At 41.1% G+C, this 19,792-nt stretch overlaps 1 protein-coding gene across 5 annotated transcripts in view; it reads left to right on the forward strand.

The window, feature by feature from the left end:
• The window catches only part of LOC122560288 (small conductance calcium-activated potassium channel protein 2-like), a 240,128-nt gene that overhangs the window by 69,426 nt on the left and 150,910 nt on the right, over window positions 1-19,792 (forward strand). For 2 of the 5 annotated variants that reach the window (XM_043710851.1, XM_043710841.1), the window contains exons 2-4: window positions 4,659-4,818; window positions 12,594-13,874; window positions 14,158-14,253. In XM_043710851.1, coding sequence (XP_043566786.1) covers window positions 12,999-13,874; window positions 14,158-14,253 — 972 coding nt within the window. In that variant the 5' untranslated portion in view covers window positions 4,659-4,818; window positions 12,594-12,998. Of the gene's footprint in view, window positions 1-4,658; window positions 4,819-11,178; window positions 13,875-13,917; window positions 14,058-14,157; window positions 14,254-19,792 lie in introns of those variants that run through there. The other 3 variants (XM_043710870.1, XM_043710860.1, XM_043710879.1) reach the window with 2 other exon arrangements.

Raw genomic sequence — 19,792 nt, forward strand, 5'->3', positions numbered from 1 at the left:
CATGCCCCAAGTATTTGCTTCTTCAGCTTCCTGTGATGGAGTACACATCATGTAGCTGGATTAATGAAACCCAATTTGACACAATCCAGGAGAAACCAGCCGATAGGCATCACATTCACCATCTTGAACATTCACTCCGTCTAATGTCAATGCAGAGTGATGGCAGCACAATCTACACGATACACTGCAACAACTTGGTAAAGTGTCTGTGTAACCTCTAACTTTTAACAACTAGGTGAAGAAGGACAGAAATCACATGTGACTACGTCACCTGCCAGTTTCCTTCCAATTCAAATACTATCCCGACTTGTAAAGTCTTTAAATGCTTTCAGCAGATACCATCTCGCTGATTGTAACTGAGCTGACTCTCTGCAATACCAACTCTGCTTGTCCCATTCCTTCATGTTTCCCCACAGCTCCATATTGTTTTCTCTTTAGATAAATTTTTAATGCTCTTTTGAAAGCTATAATTCAATATGTCTCCACAACATCCTTAGGTAATGCTTTCTAGATTCTAACCATTGACTTCTGACAAAGGGGACACTTCCTCCTGATGCACTCTATTGAAACTTATGATTCTGAACGGTTCTAATTACCTTGAAACCTGTTCTTTGCAATGGAGATGATGCAGCTATTCTCTTCTCTACATGTGTAACTGAAATTCCTCATCCCTGGAATGATTTTTGTAACTCTTTTCTACACCTACTCTAAAGCCATGCACCCTTTCTGATGTCTGGTGACCAGATCAAATTTGGAACGGTGTCACTATTGTTTCACTGTCACTAGGTCACCCCATGCCTCTTTTCCAAATGTTAAAAGTGACACAATACTGGATTATAGTCCAACAAGTTTATTTGGAAGCACCAGCTTTCGGAGCACTGCTCCTTCATCAAGTAGCTGTGGAACAGATTGATAAGACACAAAATTTATAACAAATGATTACAGTATCATGCAATTGAAATGATATATTGAACAGATCTAGATTGTCGTTAAGTCTTTCAGCTTTTAGAATGGGTTGCAGGTTTCAGTTCATTAATATGTAAACTTCAGAACTTCTTTTAAGTCACATTCTCGAGATAATCTAAGGTTTTATAAAAAAAAAGGTGACATCTCAGCTCAGACAATGCAGTAATGGTGTAAGGTTAGCGTCAGTCTGTATTCCAATCTTGAGTCAGACTGGTTCTATTTCCAAAGTTGGAATTTATAAAATGTCACATGGCTTGACTGCCTGAATTGACTGCCTGCAGATTGTATGCTTTTTGGGAAAAATAGAATGTGTCTCAAACACAATTGTGTGAATGCAAATTCACCCCATAGACTAATGTGTGTGTGTGTGCATGAGAGAGAGAGTGTGTGTGTGTGCATGTGAGTGTGTGCGTGTGAGTGTGAGTGTGAGTGCACATGAGATGTATGTTTGCATGTGTATGTGCTTGGTAGGGTGTGTCCGTGTGTGTGATGGAGTATAAGCCTGTGAGAGGGTGTGTGCATGGATGTGACTGTGGTGTGCGTGTGTGTATGTGTGTTTGAAAGCATGTGTATGAGAGAGGGTCTGTGTTAGTGTGTGAGCATGTAAGAGTGTGTGTGCATGTGTGTGTGCAGGTATAATGTAGTGGGGTCACCTGTAGTGTGACATTGGTGAAACCAAGCATATGTTACGACAATGGATGAATGGACACCACGCAACAACCAGGGATGTTTCCTCCCAGTCAGGGAATACTTCAGCAGTCTGGGACTTTCGGCCTCAGATCTTTGGGTGACCATCCTTCAAGGTGAACTTCAGGATACGCAACAATGCAGAGTGGCCGAGCAGAGGCTAACAGCAAAGTTCGGTACCCAAGAGCATGGCCTCCACTGGGACCTTGTGTTCATGTCAGACTACAGGTGACCCATTACATTATACCCTCACATACACACACATACACACTCTTACATACCCACACACTCACGCAGACCCTCATACAAACGCTCTCTCATACACACATACACCCCCTATGCTCATACCCATGTACACACCCTCTCACAGGCTTATACTCCATCACACTCACGCACACACTCTACCAAGCACGTACACATGTAAACACACACACTCTCTCAAATGCACTCATACTCACATGCACACGCTCACACACTCTCTCTCTCATGCATGGACACACACACATATTAGTCTATGGGGTGAATTTGTATTTGCAGAATTGTATTTGCAGACACATTCTATTTTGCTCAAAAAACATATGATCTGTGGGCAGTCAATGCGGGCAGTCAATCCATGTAACATTTTATGAATTCCTACTTTAGAAATAGAACCAGTCTGACTCAAGATTGGGTTACAGACAGATTCAAACCTCACATCGTTAATGCATTGTTTGCACTGAGATGTCACCTTTTTTATAAAACCTTGTTATCTCAAGAATGCAACTTAAAAGAAGTTCTGAGGTTTATATATTAATGAACCAAAACCTGCAACCCATTCTAAAAGATGAAAGACTTAACAGCAATCTAGGTTTGTTCAATGTGTCATTTCAGTTGCATGACATTGTAATGCTTTGCTATTAATTCTGTGTCTGATGATCACGTCCCACAACTACCTGATGAAGGAGCAGTGCTCTAAAAGGTAGTACTTCCAAATAAACCTATTGGACTATAATCTGGTGTTGTGGGATTTTTAACTTTGTCCACCTCAGTCCAACACTGGCACCTCCACATCTTTTCCCAATAGCAGTGTGTTTGTACCTACAGTACATGGATTGCAGTAGTTCAAGAAGGCAGCTCCCCACAACCTTCTCAGACAAGTGGGGATGGGCAATGATGCTCACTCTGTAGCAATACACACATCACGAGTGATTCTTTTTAAAAGCTCTTTGGAAGGAGATGGTCTGAAACTATTTGTTCATTTCCTAATACCCCTTCTCATAACTCCCATTCACTTCATCCCACACTGTCAAGATGCAAATAGTGTAAGCATGTACCTTATGCTTCTGATCCCCTAACCTTCCTTTACCAAAAAACCCACCCTTTACATTTCTCCTACAGATCAAAAGGAAATGCAATAGGCAGCAGCAACTGGAGGAGGGGGAAACAACTTCCAGTAAAGAAACATTGCCAGTGGATTCTCTCACACAATGATTAGTTCAGAGCCTGACACTGAAAGAACTTTACAGTATAGCTTAGAGGTGGGATGTACAGAAGCTGAGTCACAGGGCCTAAGTGGTGTGCAGCCAGGATAGGAGCGAAGGTCGGTGCCAGCTTGGCAGAGGGCAATGCCACACTTGAATTCTGCTGCAGCAGACTCAGATGAAGACTGTATGAATAGCCTACAGGTAAAAGCTGATATACACACAGTTGCTTGATGTAATAATAAGCCTGCCATAAGGTCTGCATGGCATTGCCGAGGAGCCATGTTGGAATCAACACCAATCTCGCACATAGCTATGTGTAGACTTTGTACTCATCCTTTCCAGCTTTAAAGTGATAGCCATTTTTAGCAGCAAGCATGCAGAGACCTGTGGTGGAGTTTCTGCTAATCTATGTCTGAGCTTCCATTGCAGTACAATAATAACCATCCTAACACCCAAGTGCTGTTCAACAAGCTCAGACAGCTGCTGTCTCAGTTACAGTTATGAGTTCTTAAAGAGTTTATAGAATTTCTCTCCAGCGGTCTTTAACACATTACTAAGATACCTGAGGCATCTCCTCGAGAGAAGTATCTGTATAATGCATGAACCCCTGTCTGGGAGAAAGTGAGGTCTGCAGATGTTGGAGATCAAAGTTGAAACTTTATTGCTGGAACAGCACAGCAGGTCAGGCAGCATCCAGGGAACAGGAGATTCGACGTTTCAGGCACAGGCCCTTCTTCAGGAAGAAGGGCCTGTGCCCGAAACGTCGAATCTCCTGTTCCCTGGATGCTGCCTGACCTGCTGTGCTGTTCCAGCAATAAAGTATCAACCCCTGTCTCTCAGGATGACAGCATCTATCCACCCATTATTTCCACTCCTGCAATTCACTTGCAGTTGCCTCTCAGCCAGTCACCCCAGACTGCTTCCCCCATTATAGAAATGATGCAGTCATAATCCTGACTTTTGAGGGCCAGAATTACTTGAGTAGTCTCCTCTATTGAAAATCAGAGCAGTATCCACCAGTCATGCTCGAACCTTTGGGATACCATTACATAGGTGAGCTAGGACAGGGAAGTAGAAGACAGGCTCTGAAGGAATGCACAGGTTGACCATTAGCAAGGGCTAATGGATGGTTAAATTGATAATGTTGGTATAGAATGTGATGGGTGCTTCAGAACTTATTTCAGAATTTTTGTCCAGGTGACATTATGAAAGAAACAGAGGTGAAACATGGGTTGGTCAGTGAATGGAGAATTGTGGTTGCATTCATGTACCACAATCACTTGAGCCAATTACAATCAACCTGGTCAGAAAAAGGTTCTGCTGTGCTGTCTACTACCCATTCCCCACATCCCAGGATCTGTCATGACAGAGGTTGCTTTCAGCACAGTCAATCTACTTTCACCAGCTCATAACCCTCATCAGCAGCTGCTATAAGTTCTGAAGCAGAGTCAGTGGCCTAAAAATATTAACTCTGTTTTCTGTCCACAGAGATTACCAGACCTGATGAGTTTCTCCAGTAATTTATACTTTTGTGCATTTCAGATGTTCAGCATCCACAGTTCTTTGATTTATTATGCTGTTTCCATCCTGTCTATGAAGCATAAAAAATTCTTACAGCACTCAACAAAGTAGATGAAAGACGGGAAACAGAGGACTCAGCTATTGAGGACTGAGATAGAGGACAAACTTCTTCACTCAGGAGGTGATGAATCTTTCAAATTCTACGCTCCAGGGGCATGTAGATGTTCTGTCATTCAGTAAATTTCAGACAAAGCTTGATAGATTTCCAGATATTAACAATATCAAGGGGCAAAGAGGGAGTGTGGGAAAATGGTGCGGAGCCAGAAGGTTCACTATGATCTTGTTGAAATGCAGACCAGGCTCAAGGAACCAAATGGTCTATTCCTGCCTCTCTATCCTGTGTTCCTCCTTGTCTTCCTCTTCATCCCCATCTGGTTACCATATTCTTTGCGGCAAGGGCTCTGTCCTCAGGTGAGACTATGATTAATTTTGAGATGCACTCTGCAGAGTACAGCCTCTTCTTCTGATTAATCCAGACAGCAACATTTCTTTAAGCAGCACAGTTGTGTAATTGAATACATTTTATGTGGTTGTTCAATTTCCACTTCAGTAAAATTGTATTGAGCATTGAAGCAGAATCCACATGGTGTTATGAGTTGACTAGGCTTTTTTTTTGGGTGGTTAACTTTCTTACCTTACCATTTGGTGGAGAATGTGTCCCCGTTGATTATGGCTGTGCAGCCAAAAATGTTCCATTAAATCTGACTGGCTGGCAGCATTGTTGTCCCAGTAGCTCCTGTGTCAGCAATCGAGAATGCAGACAGTCCCTAGATTCTTAGTCCCAGCATCCAGAGCCAGGTAGGTATGAGGGTAATTGCTCCCTCATACTTGAGTATATTACTCATGTAAAATATCCATTAGGAATCCTAATAATTCACCAATTCAGATAGACTCATTAAATGGAAATCATTACTTTTTTATATTAAAATGTGTGTGTGCCTCAAATGACATTGTAACTGGCTCATAAGCCATAGGACAAAAATATTTGCCTCCTCACATACTGGTTCCTCTCAAATTTGAGGAAAGAGCAATGTTCCAAATCGTGTTACAGTCGAGTAATTTTCATGCATAATATTTTGTTAATAAGAGTGCAGACAAGCGTAATGTGCTGTCCAAGGTGCTGAACCTACCAATATCAAGAATGCAATTTCATTAAATAAAATTGTTCATTACTCTAAATTTAGACTTGTTGAAGGAAAAATAGTAGGATTTGTTTCTTTATTTGCTTGTGACACGTGAGTGTCACCAGCAAGGGCAGAATTCTTTCTAATCCTAATTGTCCTTAAGAAGGAGAGCCACCTTCTTGATGTTATTTAGATGTAGTCTCAATGCAACATTGTTCTTTGGGTGATACAAGATGTGGGTTTGAAAGATATCGTTGACAAGTTGCTGGAGTAAATCTCATCTGGCCCAACATGGAAGCTCAAAGATTTATTTGATAGCAGCAGTTATATAAATGTTAAACATTTCAACAACAATTTATTATGGGTGTAAGTCCTTTGCATTATTATGTTGTAGGTTTTCTTACTGGATTCTGCTATTCTAACTTACCTGCATGTTTGCATCATATTTAATCAAAGAAATCATTCATGGAAATCACTGTTCAAATGTTAACAGTGAAATGCTGCAGTGCAATTACTTAAGTACAAATCTTGACATCAGGCTAATAATGGCATTATATATTCCATGAGAATTGGGGAGAACTCTCCACTGGTTGGAGTCATAGCTAGCAAAAGAAGTAGTTTAACATCAGCCTTTTCAGCTTCAGGACATCTTTGTAGGAGCTCCTCAGGGAGTGTCTTCAGCTGCTACATCAATGACCTTTCCCCTATCACAAGGTCAGAAGTGACAATGTTCACTGATGATTGCGCAATACTTAGCTTTATGGATGGAAGGTTCATTTTCAGATGTTTCATCACCATACTAGGAAACATCATCAATGAGTCTTTGATGAAGCACTGGTGTTAGTGACCCATTTTCTATTTATGTGTTTAGGTACCCTTGGGTTGGCGATGTCAGTTCCTGTGGTGATGCCATTTCCTGTTATTTTTCTCAGAGGGTGTAGATGGGATCCAAGTTGACATGTTTGTTGATAGAGTTCTGGTTGGAATGCCATGCTTCTAGGAATTCCTGTGTGTTTCTGTTTGGCTTGTCCTAGGATGGATGTGTTGTTCCAGTCAAAGTGGTGTCCTTCCTCATCTGTATGTAAGGGGTCCCCAATATCAGGGTTCTTAGCAGAGGTAGTAATACAGAGACTCAAACAAATAGCTCTGCCAACCATCCAACCTAAACTTTGGGTCCGCTATGTGGATGACACCTTTGTCATTACTAACTGAAACAAATTAGCAGAAACCTTCAACACCATCAATAATACCCTTCACAAAAGAGGAGGAAAACAACAACAAACTGCCATTCCTAGATGTCATGGTACAGCAAACAGCTAATGGGGAACTTTAAACCAGTGTCAACATGAAAACAACACATATGGACCAAATACTGAACTACAGAAGCAATCATCCCAAAATCCACAAACAAAGCTGCATTAGAACATTCCTTCAACAAGTGACCACACACTGCAGCACAGAGGAACTACGAAGAGTGGAGGAAAATCACCAATACAGTATTCAAAAAGAACAGGTATCCAATGAACACAGTCCGCCAATTTCTCAGCAACAAACCCAAACAAGCAGACAAAATGTGTCCAGAAAGTCTAGCCACTCTCCCCTACATCAAAGACATCTCAGAAATGACTGTCAGACTACTCAGACCTCTTGGTATCATGGTAGCCCATGAACCCACTAACACACTAAACAGCAACTAATGAACTTGAAAGACCCCATCTAGACAACAAGCAAAACTAATGTCATTTACAAAAAACCTTGCAAGAACTGTAACAAACACTACATTGGACAAACAGCAGAAAACTAGCCACCAGGATACATGAACATCAACTAGCCACAAAAAGACATGACCCATTCTTACTAATATCTTTACATACAGATGAGGAAGGACACCACTTTGACTGGGAAAATACACCCATCCTAGGACAAACCAAACAGAGACATGCATGTGAATGCCTAGAAGCATGGCATTTCAACCGTAACTCTATCAACAAACACATCTACCACCCTCTGAGAAAAAAAACAGGATGTGACATCACCACATGAACTGACATCACCACAGGAAATGACATTGCCAACGCAAGTGTACCTAAACACATAAATCGAAAGCAGGTCACTAACACCAGTGCTTCACCAGAGGCTCACTGATGATGTTACCTAGTATGGTGACGAAATGACTGAACATGAACTGTCCAGCTCAGTGGGCAAACCTACATTCAGGACCTCGACCTGAGTTATAACTTTTCAAAACTCGCTTAGCACTATTTGCAACTCCTCTGATACTGATGCAATCCATATTCATATGCAGTAAGACCTTGACAACTGAACTGGTTCTGAAGAAAAGTCGTACTCGACTCAAAACTTTAACTCTGTTTCTCTCTTCACAGATACTGCTAGACCTGAGTTTCTCCAGCATTCTGTGCTTGTTTCAGAATTCCAGCATCCACAGCATTTTGCTTTTATATAAATGCTCAGTTTCCACAATTAAAGGTTAAAGTAAAAAGAAATGTTGCCATTTTAAATTAACCCACAAAGCATTTTGAATCTTGATCAGAAATAGTGCCATGCATAAAATTAATTTCCCTCTTTGAGTTAGCAGCTCATTTGTTCTCTCTGCATTTTTTCCTAACATATGCCATTTTCACATTTCAATCTTGTGAACACATTTTGGCATTTACATGGCACTCCCAAAACGCCTTGTTTTATTTTCAATTGCATATGCCATCTGAATGCTTGGATATGTAATTCATCCCTGCTATGATGGTTTGTTTAACTGTAAGGGCATAAAATGGGCATTCTGTGTACTTCATTTATCATTTCCCCCCAATTATTTCCTCCCATTAAAACTCATTTGATCTTGCTTTAGTTTGCTCTGAATTGTCAACTCCAATGTATACTGTGAATTGAAGCTACCAAAATTATGTGTAGTAGAATTACATCTTGATACTCAAAAAAAATCTTGATGTTGAATATATTTGCATGTGTGAAGCTATATTAGTTAAAATTGTACCATTAGCAGTAAATAAATGTCACTCACCATTCATTACAATCATGGCTGCCTGCAGATTGTTAAATGTACTAACTATTGTAATTAGAAAGCCACTTCAATGCAATACCCCCTGTAACAGATATCCGATCTCTGTTAATTAGGCCAGCAAAGTGTGCTTCATCAACTGATCAGATTGAAACCTTATTGAGGCAAGCTGAATTTAAGCTAGGAATTTTTAATTAGAACACATAATTAAATGTAAAGTATTGTACAGAATGTAAAGTAAAAACAAAGAGGTTAAGGAAATGAATATTAAACTAAAATAGCAAATACAAAGACAAAAGAAAAGTTAAAATGGAATATTTTAAAGATTGAGACTTCACCTTGCAAATTCTCACTTCCAGGGATGTTGTTTGATAATAATTAAGATTCATCAGACATATCACCTCAATAGATAACCCTTAACGTTTTCTCCAAAAGTAAAACATTGAAGATGTTGAGAAAAACTGAAATAAAACAGATGTCAAAAATAGATAGCAGATCAAGCAGCACCAGTGGAGGGAGAGAGAAAAAAAGTTCTAACGTTTAAAATAAAGAGATTTCAATGAATAGAAAACATTATGTCAACTGGCACAATAGAAGCCATTGGGGACTGGTGGGCACCACAGGACTGCTTGTGTCCTCACCCCAGTCGCGACCTCTTGGTTACAGTGTCCCACCAGGAGCTATATAACATGAAACAATTATTGATTAACTAGATATTGTGAATACGGAAGGAAGGAGAGGAAGGGATAGTAAACGGAGAAGGTCCGTAATAGAATGGAAAACAGGAACGTTTTAACCCATCTCCCCAGCCCTTGCCCCAAACGCCGCCGCAGTCGGCAGAAATATTTGGGCACAGTTGTAGCCTTCGGATTTGACTCTTTCGGAATCTACAAAGGCCTTTCTCTTTCTCCTTCCTACAATGGCTCACATCCACATCTGACGGTGAGGCTGTTGATGTTTTAGTGCTGGGGGAACTCCTATTCCAGATGCTCACCTACCTTCCTGAGTTAGACGGAAAAGCCATCTGACCACTAATCCACAATCTCCTTGAAAATTGGGTCGGTAGGCGGTCATGTGCGGGGTGGAGAGCCAAACATGAGGGAGTCCTAACTCCAAAATGTAAATTCAATTTTTATGTGATTAATTTATTCATAGTGAATGACCCAGATTTCCCTCTCGTCTGTTCTCAGGAATGAAACATTGTTGTTCATCACAAGTGTTTAGAACATTTGAGTAAATCAGCATGCATAACATCCTGTAAATATTTCCCATACCATAAATTAGATAGGAAACAACCTGGGCTATGTTACACACAACTTGGGTTATGTTTATATTATGACCTGCCACTGTTTATCAAAATACTCAATGGTTGTGTCCTGCATGATATACAACGTTTTTGCCTTTTCCACGTTCAGTTGGGCGTTTCCCTTATTGTTTCATTTTACCAACAAGAGATCACGAAGGACCGAGGCAGGCGAGGGCCTGCTGCTTGGTAAACGCTATTGGCTAAAAGTGAAATGCAACTTCTAGCACAGTGAGAGTCTTCTGCTACTCTCTCTCCCCTTGGGGCTTTGTTTGTCCTATTCCATCACAAAAAAAAACATAATTGTTTTCATCTGTTCCCAATATAAGGGAATACTATAGTTTTCTACAATATCGTAAAGTGTACATATACTGTTAATAGCTATTTTCCAATTCTTACTTTCAATTCATGATTGCACTCTCTAGATATATTGGATTTTTAAAAATCCTGTCAATAATTCTGGTAGGAATAATAATACCAAAAATGAGATTGTCCACGCGAAAATTTAAGTAGGGAGGATTCGCTTTGAAAAAAAACCCAAAATGATTGATTAGAGGTTTATGCCTTTGCTGAACCACATTTCATAAATCTGTAGCGCCACCCATTCACACCCTGATACCTCCGAGGTGAAAACAAAAATCTCAAACTGGTTAGGATTTGCTGCACTGACTCGCCCTATGTCTTTGCCCCATTTCCAGAGAGCACTTCTTTCAAATGACATTTCCGCATTGTTTTTTCCGGAATTTAGCGCCTACATTTCTTAAAACGAACCGCCAGTTGCAATGTTGAAAATAAAACATTGTCCGTCATGTTGAGGCACAGGGTTTCTTATCATACAAAGAAAATCCTTGTTTACTTTTTGGTTTTAAAACTTGAAACTATCGCCGATGGCTCAGTCCATAGAATGTTCTTGTGGAGTCTGACGCCATCTAGTGCTTAAAGTAAGCCATTTGACCCAGTAATGCTCAGTGATCCGGACGTTACGGTAGAAGGCACCAGCCACAATGTAGATACTTGACACCATTAGCAGGTATTGCACTCTTTAAACATTTAGTGGCAGTAACAAAAAAGGGACGCGAGAAAGAGCTTGTGCTAATCGCTTGATCTGTTTACGGAAACCGATTCATAAGGTTTTTGGACATATGAACACTTACATAAGTAGTTTGCACCTTTACGCGACGCATAGAACATTTCGTGTTATTTCAAAACACAGAAATAGGAGCACATATAAACCAACTAAAATTGCAATGCGTCCTGTGAATGATGCTAAAACCAGACTTTGAAAGTGACAACACATCTCATCAATGGTGCTCCATCACAACACAAAACAATTCACAAATAAATTAACTTCGTGTGCATCACTACAACATCCATTTGAAAAGTTGGTTAAGAATGAACACTTATGCTAATTTATAAACTCATCACATAGATCAGATTGTCTCCCTTAAATAATTAAACATAAAATGTTTAGTCGACTTCTAATGAGTACAATATAATTTATTTTACAAGGCTGCAACACTTTGGTCAATCTGATATCCACTACCGCGTCTGCGGGTCCGGCATATCACCGTGTTTCCTGCTGAAATTCAATGTCACTCACTACAAAGCCTGAGAAAAACTAACAGCTACATCCTTTTACTGGAAATACTTTCTTAGCAATCTGTTGAGACATATGATCTCCTAGCTCAGAGACAGGGACAATCACCACAAACTCCCCTGGAGCAGTTCAAGAAATCGGATACAGTTGGAGAATCCAATTAGCAGTTGAAACTTATCAGGTCTCAGGATTTTAATTTTTTGCTAAGTCTCTTCCAAAACCCTGTTGTCGGCGATAAAACTGCACATCTTTCCTGTCATTTTTCGTTCAGCGAGGAGACCAGACACGGTGAACCCAGTACAAGATGGGAATTGGCAATTATCTTTCCATTGTGAAACCAATCAATCTGCAAAGCGTGTTATGGTGCAGTACATCTTATTTTTATCTTTTAGATATTTCATACAAAACCCAAACAGATTTCGAACCATCAGAAGTAATGTCAAAATAGGAATTTTGTTTGGTGCGGTGCATTTACATTAACTTATACAGTCCATGATTTCCCATTAGCTTCCAGTTAGACATCAAACTCCATATTAAATGTGCGGAGGGCAAATAATTCACTGATAGTGTTTGACTTAGATCTGTGTTTGTAAACAAAAACGTAGCTATTGTGCTACTTTTTAATGCTTAAAACAGCTGACATACAACATTGATACAATTCAAAGAAGCCCCAGTCGAAGCACTCATTCATAGTCTGGCGCCTCGCCCAATTTTAAAGTGAGACCTTTTCAGCGCAAGGGAACTTTACTCATTTCCTTGCGATAGACCGGAATAATTTGTAGTTTTTATGTAGCATTTTTATTGCCCCGATTATTTCATCCAGATCCGTTGTTCTCTGCAGGAATCAGCAATATTGCCCGCAGGAGAAAGGGCAGGGTGTTGGATACAGTTGTTCAACAGACTCTCCTCTCCTGTGGACCATCACGCATGAGCTGTTGAGGATGATGCATTTTCCCGACCTGGCCCGACCACCAGCCCGCACCGTGACAATTTTGCAGAGAAGACTTCCCTGGATCCCCTCGCAAGCAGGACCGAGTCATTTTCTGTTCTGAAAGACTATAAAGAGATTTTTGCTGATTGTTTAGATTGAACTTTGATGATGTTATTTATTGAGGTTCAGCCCATCACCCAGGAGTTGCACTCGATAGCTGAATGAATGAATGAATGAAGTGACTCCCGGGCCCACAGTGTGAGACTGACCAGCCTCCTCCCGCCGGCGCGCTCCTTTTCTCCTGCACATTACGTCATGCCCATTGTTGTGGTCCGCCCGACCAATCGGACGCGGCGCCTGGATTCGACGGGAGCCGGCCGGGGCCACTCTTGGCGCCAGGATTTCCCGTGCGCAGGCGGCCCAGCCCGTTCCTGCGGCTTTAACAGCTCGGACATGGAAACCCCACTGCAGTTGCACGGTGTGATCCAGGAGCAGCAGCACCACCACGACTGGATCAGATGTAACTGTCCGCATGTTCCTGTTCCCCCTCCTCCACCTTCTGCTGCTGCCACCGCCGCTGGGGAGAACCTGTTCTTCCGGAATTCCTCCCCTCTCACTTTCAGGACCAGTTCTCCCCTCTCCTCCTCCTCTTCCAGACAAGGCAGTCAGCTGAACGGCAGTGAGTCCTCCGCCAGTCATGCCAGCTCTTCGAGGCAGGCTCCCCTCCAGCAGCACTGTCGGCAGCCCAGTCCCAGCAGCAACCGCAGGGAGAGCAATCCCTTCACCGAAATAGCCATGAGCAGCTGCAGGTACAACGGCGGGGTCATGCGGCCGCTCAGCAACCTGAGTTCGTCCAGGAGGAACCTGCGCGAACTGGACTCGGAATCGCAACCTCTTCAGCCCATCTTCACCACAGTAGCCCCGGAGATCGTGGTGTCCAAGCCGGAGCAGAACAATTCCACAACGGTCGTTTCCTACGGGGGGAGCGGCAGTGGTGGGGCAGGAGGAAACGGTGGGAATAACAGCAAATCGAGCAAAAAGAAAAACAATAATATCGGTTACAAACTGGGACATAGACGAGCTTTGTTTGAGAAAAGAAAGCGATTGAGCGACTATGCCTTGATCTTTGGTATGTTTGGGATTGTAGTGATGGTCATTGAGACTGAACTTGCGTGGGGGGCTTATCAGAAGGTAAGCAAATGTACACCAAGTCGCATGTACACTGGCGATTTCGAGAGTCTTTTTGATTTCCGAATGTGTATCAGGCAGTTGCAACTTGTATTTGGCCATCTGCCTCACTTCTTTGGTAGTAATGAACGATTTGACTCTACCCAGTTAAAAGTTAATGTGATGTTTTTAAAACTTGACGTAGTGGTATGTACACTTCTATTATGCATATAAATCGCATCTTTGCTTCAAGTTCACTTTTCCCACAAAATTTCATCCAAACTCAAGAAATGTTTCTCTATTTCAGGGCTCGCTGTACTCATTAGCTCTGAAATGCCTTATTAGCCTTTCGACGATTATATTGCTTGGTTTGATCATTGTATACCACGCGCGGGAAATTCAGGTAATTATATTTTACTTATTTTTCACCGAGTTATTTTTAAGTGTCGTGGATTGTTGTGTGGGACAGCCACTTAGGTAAAAAAAATGTCACATTGTGTAGCAGTACATTCCAATACATAACTAAGCGCAACTTAAACAATGCACTCGGCTGGAACATTATCGAAAATCGAGAAGTGTGGGATTTTTTACAAAATACAGGCACGCTTCCTTTTGCTAAATAGCAGTATTGAAAACGCATGCAACTTTTGCTGCTGTTTAGTGAACATTTTATAAGTTTCCTTTGGCTGACAATGCAGAGTGTGTTTTCTGTATTTGTTCGTGGAATATGGGTGGCTGGGCAGCATTTATTGCTTATCCCCTGGGAGAGGTGGTAAGCAGCCGCCGCCTTGAACCACTGCAGTCCATGAATGCTGAAAGGGAGAGAGTTCCAGGATTTTGACTCAGCGACAGTGGTGATGTGGTTCTAAGTCAGGATGGTGTGTGACTTGGAGAGAAACTTGCAAGCGGTGGTCTTCACACGCGACGGCTGCAGCCCCTGCCCTTCTAGGTTTTATATACATCTATTTACGAGAATTAAAGCCATCTTTAAAAGTTAAAAAACGGAAAGCTGATCATTTTGGATTGTGATCGGTGTTTCTCGAAGCCTCCAACAGTTCTAGCACTAAAACAATTACATGAGAACAGAAACCAACTAGAATTGAAGCTAGGCAGTTGTAATGACAATTACAAAAGTATCATAGGTACATAACGAGCTGTTTAGGTATAACCAGTGTCTAGTGTTAGAAGGAATTGTGCCAAGAATACACATCATACTTCCCGTTTTCTAAAATAACAGCACTCATGCATTTTCCATTTCGCTTATTTTGGGGAGTTATTCATTCTTCAGGTTGAAGTGCCTGTTCATTTAAATAAATGGCAATAGTCTAACGGTACCTGGGCTTATTTAATTAAACAAAGGAACGCGACCGACTGATCAAATATTCTGTTTACATGATGCTTTAATTCACGGAAGACTTTTTGTTCAAAGTATTTCAGAATTATTTATCTAAACTTTTCAGAATGTTGAAGGCGTTGCCTTGTCTCCAACTGGCGATGTTTTCAGTCGAGAGTAAATTTTGTACGAAGTGTAACGAAGCAGTTTAGCTGAGCAATACTTTCTTCAAAGTGGGGCTTTGCATCTGAACCTTCCCAGCTTGCTGTTGTATTTAATACATTGGCTGCTAAAGTATCGTGCAAAATACATGATCACCTGGCTAGTGCTTCAGTACAAAGAGGAAGTCATACCTGACTAGAAACGGAAACTCTGCTGCTCTCCCTACAGGTGCTGCCAGACCTGTAGAGTTTCTCCAGCAATTTCTGTTTTTAATTAATGACATCCCTTTGAACACGCAGCCATTTCCAAACGAAAAGCTCCAAGTGTTTTTTTTAACGTGTATATAAAATGGAACGCGTAGTAAGCAGGTTTCACAAGGCAAACTGTGACTATGTGGATTTCTGCATTAATGACCTGCACAGATTTTGAATTTGAGATTTTGAATAACATTGCAACAGCTATGCTGTCGCATTGAGAATGTAGAGGTAAGGAGAGAAAATATAAGAGGTAGCAATGACTTTGGGCAATAAGGCGAATATGAAAGGGAATATCGAACAGTGAAACTAGCCCAGGCACGGATAAGGTTATCATAGGATAGACCGATGTTAGTCAGAGGTATGAATTCAAAGTTCGTGTTCAGCTGTAGATTGCTTTGAGTGGAGCTCGTTAAATGCGTTGCCTTTTGTTTGGAATTGGGGTGGAGGCTGTTAGAAACATCTAAAAGTGTAAGAAATGATAAGTTGAATGAAGCTGAAAGGGATAATGAGGTGGAGCGCAGCTCTCGACGTTGGCATCGACTTCAACCAAAGTGTTTAGTGGTGGAATGGTGCACATTTCTCATGGACTCCTTTGAGTTTTTGAAAAGGAAGTGAATGAAGACCGGCTGGTTACTGTGCTTGTGGAGTGCTAAGGTGCACTAGTTGCCTTAATAAGCCAGGGGCCACTGAAGCTGTTGTTGCTGTGTGCTCTCATGGTTCAGATGATTCACTTACCATCCAGTGTATTTCTCCCGGGATTAGTGTCACTGAGATAAGCGGCGGCAGACAGCGCAGCCAGTGCCCAGGGAGAGGGGAGCCGGGCGCCCAGCAACGCACCAGCAGCACCGTGTTTCTGCCGAGAAGCGCTAACAATATATATCGCCGCAAGCAAGCGGCACTGTGGAGACATTTATAGGAGGGGTGGGGAAAATAAAATCCAAAATATTGAGGCTTGAAATCTGAAATAAAAAGGAAAGTATTTGATAGCGTGACTGGAGATAGAAACGGTGAACGGTTTAGGAGTCTGATCTTGCATTCAAACTAATGGAGGTTGGGAGCTTGATGAACGCTTGCCGAGCTGAAATGTTAATTTCCACTTCCCTATCTGCTGCCTGGTTTGTCAGCCACGAACATAGAGAGGACTTGTCTAACTAGATATCAACGTAGACCAAATCGCTCTTCCTCTTGGTGTCCAACTGCAATGTTACTTCCAGCAAACCTTACCCACTTTTAGCGAGGGTTTGGTGGCACAGTGGTAATATTCCTATTTTAGGACCCGGAGGTCGGGGTTCACGTCCTACCTGCCCCAGATATGGGCGGTAACGTGTACGGTCAGTGGTGAACTGAGTAGGAGACCTGTTACTAAGTTGGTAACACACGGAAGCCAATTCGAAGTCCAACAACTTGGTGTAGAAACAGACAAAAACAGAAATTGCTGGAGAAAACCAACAGGTCTAACAGCATCTGTGGAGTGAGAAACAGAGTAAATGTTTCCAGCCAGGTGAACCCATCAGATAAATAACTTCTATGAAGTCTTGATAGGACTTTGAGATTGAAATGTTTCTTGCTGGTTCCATGCAGATTCCCAAAACGCACTGACATCAGGTTGGATGGTGTCCAAGTCTCCTGTCTCACTAACCTCAGTCTTCTGTATTTACCAAGAAGCTTAAATAACTGAAGAGCTTTAACTGTGAACCAGACCCCCTTGAAACTTTCAAATCTGATCAGGATAAATGTTAATGTTTGGCAATTCAGTTCTGCATTCTGTTTAGAACATTAATATTTGAACACCAAACTTTGCTCAGATTTTGAGGGATTGGTTTGACATTATTATTTGCAAATGTAACAAAACTGAGTTAATTAGAAATTTGCTTTTCACTTTTTTTATGTTCACTCAGCCCCAGCATCCACTGGAGCTTGATAGTTCCTTGATCTTACTCCTTGTGATACTTTATAAGGTAGCCTTCTTTATAAATGTCATTTTGTTACAAGTGTCACACAAAGGAAATTTTCTGGATCAGTTGCTTCCACTGTTAAATTATTTAGATGAAATCTGTAGGAAGACAGAGATAAGTAAAAGTGGTTCAGAACTAATCATTGATTATAACAGTGACATGCTCTTTAATGTAAATTTAATGTTGGAGGACCTTACAGTATAAGCATTTAAATATCAAATTGCTAGCTGACCTAATTTTAAGCTGCTTTGACAGTTTTTTTAAAAAGTTGCTGAAACATTTGTTTATAGTCCAGATTCATTCAACACTTTGAGCTATATATATATATAAAAGGTGTTGGATTTTGTTTTGAGAACTGGGGCGAATGATCAACCAGATTAATTTGTAAGGGAAATCTGGTCAATACTAACTGATGATGTGGAGGTGCACATGTTGGATTGGCTGTACTAACAGAGACATTTCACAGGCTAAAGAAATGTGGATTGAAAATGAAAACATCATCCTCTCTTTTCAAAAGCTCCATCCCCTACATTAATTGCTTTAATTAACCTTTCCATTCAATGATACCTGACTTACGCAGATACAGAACACATGCTGCATGGACATAATTTAATGTCTGTTTAAAAAAAAACCTTAGGTTCCCATTAAGTTTATAATAGTTCTATTGTAGTATATTGCTTGACTATCTATATTACAAGAATGATGGCACTTCAAATTACTTAATTGACTACTTGAATATATTCTCAAATTGTAAAAGGAGCTACAAGTTTCTTCTTTAACTGCCTTCATAATACATTAATTGGATAACTAAGCCATACAGACCATAACATTCTTAGGTTCAATACTTGATCTGCACTGGATGAGCTAATCGCAGAACAGGAAGGATGTTGCATGGAGCCTTGGACTCTGGGTTAAGGACGGGGACTTGGATTTATCTGATCTCTGCATGTAGAGGCCTGAGGCTAAAAGCATGATTATGGGCATCTGTTTCTATTTCCTGTTTTAAGCAGCTTGTTGTCACTTACTGTCATTGCTCACAACTCAATAATAATTGTTTGGCTGTTGTTCCAATGGGCATGAGGACTCACTATCTGAACAAGGAACTGGCAGCTATGGCAGTTAAGATGATGAGACAACACCTGAATGGAGGTCTGCAGAAAATAGAACCAGTGTATTCATGCCATGCACAACCAGAGCATTGAATCAGTGTGGTGGCATTGAATGTCAAATGTTGTATAATTCCAAAGTGTCAGAGCCAACTAGATTTTGCAGCAATGTTTAGATTTTTCTTTCAGTTGGTAGTAATGAACTTCAAATTATTTGAGAATGCTGCTTAGATTTAAGAAAATCAGGCCGAGATTTGCAGGTTAGGTACAATGTATCTATACTTGGCCAGATTTTCCTAATATAATTTGAGATGTGTCAATTTTTAAAGGAGCCAGAGGTTGTACTGTACAGTTAGCAGCTCATAACTTATTGAATGATTACAATTTTAAGCTGTTTTGACAGTTTTAAAAAAAGTTGCGTAGAGTCAGTCATTGTCTGTAATGCTTCGAGTGCTCTGCTGTGTTTTCAAATAGGTTTCATGCAGTCCCTTTTACAACAGCACCAACAAATTGGTTTTCAAGTCAGAATTATATTTTAGAATGGGCGATTGCGCTCGACCACAGAGCAAGTAATACCGAGTTGCTCACGTTCCTTACAGCAAAAATTGCTGTTCCCCGCTTTCAAATTTATGAGAGGAAGGCTTGTTAGACATCTTTCAGCAAGATGTGGAGGTGCCGGTTTTGGACTGGGGTGGACAAAGTTAAAGATCACACAACACCGGGTTATAGTCCAACGGGTTTAATTGGAAGCACAGGCGTTGGGAGCGCTGCTCTCCCAAAGCTAGTGTTTCCAAATAAACCTGTTGGACTATAACCTGGTGTTGTGTGATTTCTAACCTTTCAGCATGCCCTTTCTGGAATTCTGATTATCCAGGACATTTAACTTTATCATTGGGGCAATTGACAATACGCCAACGATGATAAGTCCATCCAAAGATAACGTATATTTCCACATTACCTTGACTGTGAAAGGGGTATTTGATCGAAAAGGAACGGTGACATCATGCGCCAGAGTTTCTTGTTTCACCTCCCTCGAATAAATCCATTTCAAGATTTGCACCTACCTCCACTTTGCAGTCAGCCAGTGTAAGGCTAGGCTTAGGAAACGGTCCACGTTCAATAGATACCA

The sequence above is a fragment of the Chiloscyllium plagiosum genome, chromosome 2 (genome assembly GCF_004010195.1).
Source record: "Chiloscyllium plagiosum isolate BGI_BamShark_2017 chromosome 2, ASM401019v2, whole genome shotgun sequence".
NCBI classification, from domain to species: Eukaryota; Metazoa; Chordata; class Chondrichthyes; order Orectolobiformes; family Hemiscylliidae; genus Chiloscyllium; species Chiloscyllium plagiosum.